Genomic DNA, 11,795 nt, shown 5'->3' with positions numbered 1-11,795 from the left:
TGCCAAAATGTAAATAACACGTTTTTTAAATCTAAACGATAATTCAAGATCTTTACAAACTGTCGTTCAACGTGGAGTAGGGGTGCGTTTGCTTGTCACACAGAATCGGATCCTCCATGGGAATGCTTTCCGCAGAAAAGGGGGGTTTAGCGTGCATTTTAGCTCGTCCGTTGATGCAAATCGGTGGTCTCATATTTGTTTCAACATTTTTGGCCCTACGAAAACGCACTCCGGTCGATGAGTTTCTGTGGAAAATGAGTTTTCCGTGACAAACAAACGCCCCCATGTCACCTTTTCAAAATATTGTGGATTTGTGTGGCACTTCTTAGTTGTGCCTTTGAACCATCTACGTAACAGTTCATTACTCGGGGGCTCGTCACAAGCTCGTTCATGATCGGCTCGTACAGATAAATATATATATAGACATATTTCTCATGCCTCTCTCTCTCTCTCTCTCTCTCTCTCTCTCTCTCTCTCTCTCTCTCTCTGCCAATATGATTAATATAGCTCTAAACTTTATCAACAATTTGTTGGTCAAAAACTACATAGTAGCTAGAAGATGAGAACTGGTAATATGAGAACTAATGTGGAAACCACGATTTTTATGGATTTCTTTTTTTGTTTTTTGTTTTTTGTTTTTTTTCTCTCTTGAATCTAACCATACCCATGTGATCTACATGAATGCTTTTATAAGAACCTGCTCCTGAATCATCCTATTTTGATGCATAAACTAGATTATTTTAAAGCTTTAAAATCAATGGCTCATCATCTTCATAAACATTCAAGCATTCAAAAATCACATTTTTTCATTGAAAATACACAATACAATGGTTGTTTCCTATAAAATTCAACATGCCAAGCGCATCCACATGGTTGGATTTGCAAAAAAGTTGAAAATGCCCATATTTTTAGTTCTCCTATTTCAGTTCTCTTATTCTAGTGACTCCCATAGCACATGTCTTGTTCTCGAACTTTATTTGGCAAGGGAAATGCTCAAGGTATTAAAAAAACCAAAAAGATTTAAAAAAAACTTAACAAAATAAAAAATCTGATGAAATGTTTAAATTACATAAAAAAAAGAAGCGTGATCAAAGGGGTGAAGATACATCAACAAACCATTGTGGTTGCTGTGGATGTATGTTTCGCTGGGCTTGCTGTGGTAAATTCGTAGTCACAAACAAATCAGTGTTGCATTAGATTGCAAATTCTTCACAGTTATTCTTGAAGAAATGGTGGATGCAAGAACCATTTTGTTCCATACTTCGCAAGCATGTTCTGTGAAACTTGGGGCTTGGCAATAACTCAGAGAGAGAACACTAACAGAGTGCAGTAAACCTTCACTTTATGGTTGTGACATTATGTCCATCAATTCTATTGATTATAGATTATTAACGAACAAATGTGAAGTACAGAACTGCATAAAAGACGTTCTTTAAATTTAAATCAACAATTTACAATTGTTGACCGCATGCACACTTTAACATAAGACCCGTTTGTCATGGGAAGATAACCCTTTTCCAAGGGGTCCTTTTCCCACTACAGGTGAAACAAGCACCAAGGAATTGTACACACTGGCAGGTGTAGGCCCGTGTTTTCCACTCCATACCCATTTCATGGGTAAATCCATTAACACCTCCCCCCCTGAGGAAGGTGTTTCCCATTAATTGTACACACTTTTTTTTTTACAGCACATCCCATGCAACAAACAGGCATTCAAGGACCAAAATCATTGCACAGCTAACACACAAGTATCTTCGACAAGTTTATCACAATTAAGAAAAGCTCAGTTAGTCACTTGGCAGATTTCATCAGCATCAGTTTGCCCTGCGCGCTCTGGCTCTGCATCACTTGTGGGCAATGCGACCAACCTCTCAACTGGAACTTTCTCAACATCTCGTCGAATTCCAATATCAGCTACAAACCTGCTCACGCAATACATGCTACCTGCAACCACAGCAAGCCCGCTGAAACTGGTAGTCATGAATCGAAGCGGTGATGATACAATAGTAGTAGCAGCAGCCAAAAATGCCGATGCTTGCCCGCTCCGACCGACGCTTAAGCTTGTGATCACCAACAACCCAGTCTTGCAGTAGATAGCAAAATCCTCACAGTTGTTTTTGAAGATGTCATAGGCCCCAAAACCATTTTGCAGGAGATAAGTAGCACGATGGAGGACTTCTTCTGGAGGGTCGGATTTGGCTAGTGTGCATGTGCCACCACGGGCTTTTGCAACAAAGAAAGCAGAGGTTACCTCATATTCGAAGCGGTAGAGTTCACCACCAGCGAGGAAACAATCAATGCATGAAATAATGACACCGCTAGCAGCACTAAGATCACCACATTTTTCACAAGGGGTGTCGGTGTGTGCGGGAGAAGAGCTGAGGAGGATGCGGTCTAAGACAGTTCCTGTCCCAACCTCTTGGCCTGCTCCTCTGGTAAAGTGAACGACTTTACCATCACCAGTGTATATTCCTGAAAATACCAACATCTAACAAAGATAATAGGTTTGAGAGAGAGAGATTCTTGCAGATGCTAACATCCCAACAGCTTTATGTTAATATTGTTAGACGTCTGCCTAAAGTTTTAAGAATTAACATTGGATGAGAAATGAAGTAAAACAAATGTGAATTTCCATGAAAAGTATATATGAAAAAGTTGCCAAAAGATTACACAATCAATATATATATATAGAGGCATAAAAAATGAAAATTATTGCAAGAAAATAATAGAGGTTTCTGATGTCCAATATATGTGTAATTGACAGTCTACCCAGTATCCACGAGGGAACCGTAAGTCCTGGCAATAGGCAGACATTATATATCAATTTAACCAGTAGAAAAAATGAAAATTTTCTAGAAAATAAGATTAGGAATAGAAATCAAAATGATGAAGGAACCAGTTGTCGTGGTTTAACCGAAGGGATTTCAAACTCTTAGGGTTTCAACCCAATGGGGCTGATGGAAGAAGTTGAGAAGCGCCTCTGCACAAATAACATATTGCTGCTTTCTTTGTTGTTTAAAACTGGAGCCATGACAAGAAACTTCAAAATGCAATTGAAAGCATAGTGGAGATAACTTGTAAAAGTTCAAGGGTGACCAACAGCAAAGACAAAACAAAAACTAAGGTCATAAGGTCTCCCACTCCTAACTTGGTAAGGAGCAACCAATTAACATAGACAATCTTAACTTTAGAACCCCCTTTTTTCTGTCTAGGATTCCATCCCTTAAAAGATTATGCATCATTCACATTTCTTGCTTTAAAATTTCTTGAAATCATCTCTGTAAAGTTTACCAGATAATCTCGCATTTTCCATACAAGGCATATGACATGTCCTATTCATGAATTGTCAGGAATGGTAAAGTCCATTGTACAAAAGAATACTGTTTAAATCATGAAGAGGAATACTTCTTCATCTTGACTATTATTAATTAAAGCTCATCAATAGGCTGCTCGCAGGTCTGGCCCTTCATCAAAAGGGAAAGATACACAGCCTGTCTCAATTTTTCACTGGGTCAGCCAGCCGGTTGACAGTTCAAGCCATAGTCCATAAACAGGACAAGTCTAAGCCCAGCTCAGGCCAAGCTGGCTCCCGAAAAGGTGGCCCAGGCCTGGCCCACCCCTAATAGCATAATAAAGGGTGGCACCTTCTTTACAAATATTTATGAGCACGGATTTTCATTTGCAGCTTGCTTTTAAACCCTTTAATTCTACTGTTTTCTATGTCTATAGTGATAAGATAAAAAAGAATATAAGGTAAAAAAGACATAGTAGTAGGATCCCTAAAAAAAGCTATTAAAGGGGTCATCAATGTATCATCAGCATGGTGATTTCTAAACCACATAAAGAAACAAGCATAACAAAAAGCGGTGGTAGTATAACTTTAAGAGAATGTGCAATAATAAATCATGAAGATAATTTCACAAATTTGTGATATTTTAACCATTTTAAATGACTAAGAAAGTAGTGATATTTTGACAATATTTTCAAAAAAAAAATTGATTTATGTCACTATTACACTGCAAATACTCTAACAATCTGATCAGTCAAGAATCTATCTCATTTCATTTACTTTATCATGCCCTCATTTTTTCCTTTTTTTGAGAGAATCATGGCCTGGATTAGATCAACAATCAAGAACTCAGAAAAGATGCACTCGAAAAGCCAACACCTTGCAAAACAAACTGAGCCACCACCTTGCAAAACAAACTGTAAAATTTGTAGCAGTAAGGATCATGATATCAAGGGGAAGGGGGTAATGACAACCCAATAGGAAGTACTGTTGTATTGAGAACAAAAGAAGAGCCAGTCTACAAACACATGTTGTATCCAACCTTCTAGCCGGAATTGAATTGATTGTTCACATATCTTAAGATCATTTATCCACGAATCAAATCTGGATTTAATCCTCCTAAGAGGAACATTATATCCAAATCATTCTTCTTACATGAAGTTCACAATGCAATGGGATGAAGGCACACTAACAAATAAGGCTAGATTGAATTGTTACTTATTCAGCACTGTTCACAAATCTGCCACATTTATATCCAGCATTAATAACTGGAAGCCTATGTCACATGGGTGCGGGTGCATGTGTGCGGCACTTTCAAAAAACTTGGGTGCGGGGGTGCGGCAATATATATATATATATATATAACCCAAGAATTTCGCTATTTCGATTCTGCTATCTTTGAGTGGACTTCCTAGAGGATCCAGTGATGACCCTGGGTGTGTTGACCGCACCCAGGGTCCCGTTGACCGCACTGGGTGCTGCACCCGCATGCGCACCCACGTCGTGTCGCATCGACGCGAGTGCGACACCCAGTTTGCCGAGTCCCTGTGACATAGCTGGAAGCTAATGCTCGCTCACATTAGCTGGCAAATGCCAATAGCATAGTTACTGAAAATTTCTAAAAAACCCAGAAGCTCGCTACCTAGGAAACTCGCTTGAGAAGCATGAAACCATGCACTTCTTTCATGCCTTTGAAACTTTACGAGAAGCTCTCTGCCACCAATATAAAATCATAATTTCATTGATGTTGAAATGCAGAACTCTTTTTTTCCCTTTTGAAAATATTTTTTCTCGTAAAACCTGCATATATTGGGTATTTTTGTGGGAAAAACACCTCAATATATACTTAAGTAATAATAAGGTTTTATACAACAACAACTACGCCTTCATCCCAAAACAATTGGGGTCGGAATAATAAGGTTTTATGCTTTTCCATTTTCTTTCAATGCCACTTCTTACCTGCTCCCTCTTAGGTTTCATAAATGATTCATGCTTGACACATTAAAGTGGAGAGCCACCATCGATGATGCGACATCAAATGTTAAGACCCTGTAATGGCAAGTAGTTTCTGCAGCTGAGCTTCCAAGAAATACCATGCAATATTATGTCATTCACCACAAGATGATCCGTGACAAAGAAGGATGTCTAACAGACCCTACCAAAAGCCTTGACCGAGTCAACTTGGGTCAGAAAAGCAGCTCTATTTTAGAATAACTGGGTTGACGGCAGACAATGAAGTTTTTAGTGATGTCCCTACAAATCAAAGCATGATGATATTGTGCACTAAAAAGAGTCAAGTGCATCATCCAGATCAGATTAAATTGGTCGATAGTTGTGTGCTACAAAGGATGCAAAAGATCTCATTATTGTCTCAATGTTGTTTTTTCACAACAGTGATTGGTTGCAAAGTACCCCCAACATCACCATAGTCAAAACATGTTTAAAATTCACTTGGACAAATACATTTGATCAACATTAAGTTCATTTCAGGGGATAAGAACTACAGGGAAGTTTCTTCATTTTATTTATGCACATACATACATATATAGAAAAAAATTCAGGTCATCATATGTTATCCTATGATATATCAAAAATATACTACAAGGAAAAAGAAAAAACTGATTTTCTCAACAACAAAAAAAACCATGATTCTTATAAATAGGGGCTGACCCCTAGAGCCTTGAGGATCTGAAAATCCCTTGTCTGAGTGCTGACCCTAGAGAAAATGCCTACCCTAGCCTTTTCCTCACTTTGTCCTTCTCTCGACTCAATCCCTAAACTGCCATACCCATGTGGAGGTGTTGTCGGAGTCATTGCAACAACCATCGTACCTACGAGGAAGTGTTGTTAGACCGAAGGAGCCTAAAAGATAAAACGGACCCCAAAGTCTGAAAAAGTGATTTTCCTATCTCGATTTGAGAGTTTGTTCTTCTGTTTTTAGTGTTTGTTACGCCCCTTTCCATTGTTTACTGCATAAAAATTTATACACATTTTTTTATTGAATAATCCATTCTGCAGGGTGGAAATCCCGAATCTGAACTAGCTCGGCAGTAAGCTTCATGCTTCGGAGACTGAAAAATCTGGCTCTGCTTTACCTTCTCATGGATAAGGCGGCCAAGGCTCAAAACACATCCCACATCTTTTAAACTAATTTGGAAAGGGTTTTGTGAAATCCAGGTGAGTCCTATTTCTTTTACCACCAAATTTTTGTTAACCGACATTTATTTCAACCATAACAAAAAGAAAATGAGAAAATAGCCATGTTTAATTGCATGGCTTTTTCTTAAGTAACATGACAAATGTGACAATAATATCGAGATAGTTTCTTGTTACTTTTGAGTTTTTTTTTTTCTTTCAACACGGCAATAGTTTGAAAATATGACCATATTGTGATGTTTTCAAGGTAACTCCAATATCTGAAAATTTGCTGCTAAATTTATATGCACTAGAAGGAAAGGACATAACAAAGAATCATATCTTCTTCATTTCTTTGGGGGGGAAGGAAAAGAATCCAGCATTTCAGCCAATGGTGTATAGATTCACGGAAGATGATAATAAATACAAAACAAAGCAATATATCTTTATGCAGCCAACCAATAAATATCAAAACCATTCAAAGCCAAATAGCATATCAAAAAATTATCAGAAAAAAAAAGACCCCACCCGCGTTCTTGCATTAACCATCAATGCATTAAGTTCTATCCCAATCAAAATGAGGTTTATTTAAGAGGAGATCTTCGGATGCACCAACATATCCGGATAAATGGGGATAAGTTGGGGACATTGCATTGTGCTCCATAATGTGATATCCCAACTTATCCCAGTCTTCTGTCTAAGCGGGTGGATCCAAAACTTTCATAAAATAACAAAACCAAACAAAATCACGTGAAACCCTAATTGCCCAACCGCATGCTGACTATATAACAGAAAAATTCGAAAAAAAATCCATCGTTTCTAATCTTCCCTTATTCTCAAAAACAAAGTTAGATCCCAACAAATTTAAATTAAAAATAAGAAATCAAAGAAAAAAAATCGAGACGACGATGAAAGATCGCTGAGAAGAAGGAAAAGGGAACAAGAAAACGAGATGTATACCGTGATGGGCGTAGATGTAGGCGCGCCTCCAAGAGTAAATGTGGTCTCCCGGTTGGAGGCGGCCTCTTTGTATTTTGTTGGAGAGCAGGCCCATCTCGGCAATTTCCGAAAATTCCTCCTCCTACCTTCTTCCCCTGCTCTGCCTCTCTCAGTCAGCCCCTTCTCATCGACAACCCAACGAATAAGCATTTTGATGTGTAGGTGATGCGGAAAATGCGAATTTACCAAAGAGGGTTCGCGATCTTGATTATGTTTACGGAGATGGTTCCTTCTTCCAACGGGCTTTGAAGGTCAGAGCGAATCGCACGTCAGATGATCAGATCCAACTTAGAGCTGTCAATGGGTCAAGTTTGTATCGGGTATCCGACCCGACCCGACCCGAATGTTTTACATGTAAGTTTAGGAATAGGGACATCTGAAATTATGCGGATCTAGGTTTAGCATCTCATTTTCTCGACCCGAAAAAACTCGACAAATTGTTATTTGGATGGGTTTTTTAGTACACCTTGATGGGTCAGGTACCTGACCCCTTGACAACTCTAAGTTTTGGACCCCTCCAAATAACAAGCAGTCGTTTTTAGGTGAAAATTTGGACTAATCCTAGTCATTGATTGAATGGCCAAGATTGATTGTAAGATGGATCCCATCATATGTTAGATGATGCCATCCATTCTCATCGAAAACTGAATGCACCTCGCAATGATAAATAGGGTGATGTTTTTTAAAAATATTGTGAAAAAATGCAATATTTTAGGTTGTAGTTTTAAACCACTAAATATTACGATATGTTCACGTTATCACAAAAAAATTCATACAAAACATACAAATGTATGTTTTTTATCAGCTAGCGTTTGCTAAAAATTGGTGAATCTATTTTTTATATTGTATTTTATTTGTTCTTATGGATTGTTGTTGTTGTATTTTATTTGTTCTTTTAAATACTCTGAGAATTTTATTTTTATATTTCTTTACCATAAAAACTAACGAATATGCAGATTTTCAGTTTCTCGTGGAATTTTGGTCGTCGTTATTTTTTCCTTTTTTTTAAGTTTGTCACTATTAATCCACTTTAATGAAAGTGGATAAGGACTCCATTCAACCATGGGTCCGAGCCACATCCACCTCATTTCAACTTTAGACCCGTGTGGGCCGGGATTTGAATCCTACCTAATCCATGATCCAATTCTGAATGCAACGGTAGTGACAAACGTTAAAAATGGAAAAATCTCTTTTTTCAAAAAATCCTGAGAAATTGGAAAATTTTCATAAATCTCGCATTTTCAGCAAAAGCTTGGCAATAAAAAAATATTTAAAAAAAAATACATGGTTTTTTCATGATAAATAGCTGTTTAAAACGTAAATATCACGTTTAAATCATGATATTTATGTTTTTTATTAAATCTTGCGAGAAATTGCCCTTTTAAACTTTTGGGCAATTTGTCGCGATATTATAGCGAGATTTTTATAAATCTCGCGATATTTGTAACCGAGGTGCAACCATGCTAGGAAAACGGGCTACTCTGTGAGTAGGGATGCAAATGGGCCGGATTAATTATGGTTGCTCTTCCGGATCCGATTTCAATCTGAAGCTATGTATTTAACTTAGCTGTTCCTGATTCAAAAACGTTTGCATCCAGTGAAGGGCAATATTTTGTAATTTGATAGAAAGCTAAGGGTTATTTTGGACCTTGACCATTGCGTAGTAGTGAAGCAGCTGTGACGTCTATGGCCCACACCCGTTATGACTGTGAGATTGTGTTGGATTTTGGATCGGACAATATCCAGACCCGGGACTGCTTCACCCGATAATTCACAAATAGTTTGCTGCTCGCTCGTGGATTTCGGATCCAGGGCCTGTTTTATTTCTGGTAATATGATTGAAAACTAACTTGATAGAAACCATGATCTTACCTACCGACGTAAGGAACGAACAAGTGTTGCGACTATGTAACATGTGTTATAATTGTGCGCACAAGTATTGCAGACCAGCAAACCATGACCTAGACTAAAAATACAAGGGACAAGCAAGTGTTGCGATCATGCAACATGTGCCAAAAGGGTGGATATTACTTAGCTCACACCAAGTGGGCTAGACTCTATTACCCGAAAACTTCACATTGACGAGACTTTAGCCGTTGTTATGCCCCAACTAAGGCACTCTTTAAGTTCTCAAAAACCTCCTCTAGTACTAGAGAAGAGTTTGTTTCGCGTGGTAAAAAGAAGGGAGGGAGGGACAAATCGATACGACAAGAAGCTAAATATCAATTGATTGTGGCAGCAAGGTCACTCTGTCGCTTACAATACCCATAGCTTATTTAAGTTGCCTGCAAATGACTCGGTCCGCCGACCAAGAGGAATTACATTTCAAGGCTACCTGCAAGGCTCATCAGCCACATAGGAGCATACCAATGACAGCCTTTGGAAGCATGAGGCCCTTACTGCGGGTCGGCATACGGACGATAGGAACAATCGCCGCTTCTTGACTTGGATTTTGACTTAGAGACGTTCAGTCATAATCTGGCACACTGTAGCTTCGCTTCACCGGCTTTTCAACTAAGCATCATGATTGCCAATTGTGTGAATCAACGGTTCTTATCGTACTAAGTTCGATTACTATCATGGTGCGATCACCAGGGTAAAAACTAGCTTATCTCGTGAGGGTTTAAACCCAGCTCACGTTCCCTGTTTCCTGTTGGTGGGTGAACAATCCAATATTTGTAGGGGGTAGAGTGAGCAGGCAGCACCGAGCGGTCCTGTGAGCCATGCTTGATGTACAACTTTTTCTCAAATGAGGTGGGCATTGGCGGAGGAGGGAGTGGGATCCAATAAAAATATAAAATAACACGTTTAAAACACGTTGTTTAGTTTTTTTAGGAAAAAACTCGATATTTTTTTAAAAATATTGCCAAAAATAAAGATTTAAGACTGATTAGTTTATCGCGATATTTTCATAAATCTCGGGATATTTGTCACAGCAACACTCCCTCCCTACAAACCCTCTCTACCCAACACCGAACCGGTCGTCTCCTGCAAAGAAAGAACGACCATGGCTCTCCTCCAAAACCCTAAACCCTCCCTCCTCTCCCTCTGCCTCTGCAAACTCCTCTTCCTCCGTCACTCTCCTTCTGCCTGCCTCCTTCCCTCTCCCCGTCCCCTCCTCCTTGGAAAACCCCTCCTAGGGTTAGGTTTAGGGTTTTCCCCCAATTTCAGGCGGTTCTCAACGGAGGCATCCCGGAGAAACCCGAGCAAGCGCATCGAATTCTCCGATTCCGATTCCGACGACGAATCCGGCAGCGATCGATCGGCGAAGACGAAGGCGATCGACAAGGGCAAGCTCCCCCCGCCCTACGACCCCTTCAGCAAGAAGCCCGTCGTGGAGGAGCCCGACGACCCCAAGAACCTTCAGGAGGTCTTCCACAGGATGCGCACCGAGGGCCTCACCCCGAACGCCATCAAGATGTTCGATTTCCTCTCCAGGGACGGCCGGACCCACGAGGCGCTGGAGCTCTTCGCCGTGATCAAGGACAAGGGGAACATGCCGGACGTCGTCGCCCACACGGCCGTGATCGAGGCCTACGCCAACGCTGGCCAGCCCAAGGAGGCCCTCAAGGTCTACCTGCGGATGCTCGCCGCCGGCGTCCGCCCCAACGCCTACACCTACCACGTCCTCGTCCGGGGGCTCGCGGCGGCGAACCGCCCGGGCGATGCCGGGAAGTACGTCGTGGAGATGCTGGATCAGGGGATCCGGCCGGGTCCGGCGACGTACGTGGCGGTTTTCGAGTCGTTCTGTCGGATGGAGAAGGTCGAGGAGGCGCGGGAGCTGCTGGAGCGGATGAAGGCCAAGGGGTTCCAGCTGGACGAGGCGGCCGCCAGGGAGCAGTTGAGCAAAAGGGGACAGGTATTCCGAAGCGTTCTGAACGTTCTTTTCGGTAAATGATTGCAAAATTTCAGCCTTTTTGCTTCATCTTCTCTGGAATTGGGGATGTGGGTGTCTGCTAGAAAGATCAAAGATGTGGTTTTTGGTAAGTGGGGTGTTGTTTGATTGTAGTTCTAAGTGATGAATACAAGAGTAGTTGGACACCAAGTTGGTTTTGAGCAAGAGTGGCCGTGATTGTCCTAAATAGACATTGTTGTTGATATTAAACATAGAGTTTCGGAGAAAATCGATTGAGTTGTTTAGCTCTTGAATGTGGGTGCCGCACTGAAATCACAAACGATCCCGAGTGGAATTGCTACCATATACGTTCGATCAAAAAAGAAAAAAAAAAGAAATTTTGTGATAATAATGATGAGAATAATCAGATTTGGATTGCTACAGTGTAGTTAATCATTCAAATTGCTTAGAGCAATATTCCCGAGTTTATTGCAAGTTAGGGAATGATGTCAATTCTTGAACTCTTGTGTCTATTCG

At 40.3% G+C, this 11,795-nt stretch overlaps 2 protein-coding genes across 2 annotated transcripts; one reads left to right on the top strand and one right to left on the bottom strand.

The window, feature by feature from the left end:
- Positions 1-1,350: 1,350 nt before the first annotated feature.
- On the bottom strand, positions 1,351-7,550 carry LOC149817623 (protein LEAD-SENSITIVE 1-like). Its single transcript, XM_089985084.1, has 2 exons — positions 7,385-7,550; positions 1,351-2,472 (listed from the first exon to the last, which is right to left on the bottom strand). Exons 1-2 carry the CDS (start codon positions 7,476-7,478, stop codon positions 1,784-1,786), a joined length of 783 nt encoding a protein of 260 aa, XP_089841210.1. The 5' UTR covers positions 7,479-7,550; the 3' UTR covers positions 1,351-1,783.
- Positions 7,551-10,382: 2,832 nt separating this feature from the next.
- Positions 10,383-11,528, top strand: LOC149817622 (uncharacterized). The gene has a single exon (XM_089985255.1). It carries the CDS (start codon positions 10,431-10,433, stop codon positions 11,319-11,321), a length of 891 nt encoding a protein of 296 aa, XP_089841381.1. The 5' UTR covers positions 10,383-10,430; the 3' UTR covers positions 11,322-11,528.
- The last annotated feature ends 267 nt before the right edge of the window (positions 11,529-11,795 follow it).

This window comes from Nuphar pumila, chromosome 13 (genome assembly GCF_984573655.1).
Source record: "Nuphar pumila chromosome 13, dmNupPumi1.hap1.1, whole genome shotgun sequence".
Classification (NCBI taxonomy): Eukaryota; Viridiplantae; Streptophyta; class Magnoliopsida; order Nymphaeales; family Nymphaeaceae; genus Nuphar; species Nuphar pumila.
This window is presented reverse-complemented; position numbering and strand designations above follow the sequence as displayed.

Bases quoted from the DNA above. Each gene is read 5' to 3' on its own strand.
- LOC149817623 (XM_089985084.1), bottom strand. From the start codon at position 7,478: ATGGGCCTGCTCTCCAACAAAATACAAAGAGGCCGCCTCCAACCGGGA. The intron at 2,473-7,384 runs GTATACATCTCG...TGGTATTTTCAG, and splicing joins CTACATCTACGCCCATCACG to GAATATACACTGGTGATGGT.
- LOC149817622 (XM_089985255.1), top strand. From the start codon at position 10,431: ATGGCTCTCCTCCAAAACCCTAAACCCTCCCTCCTCTCCCTCTGCCTC.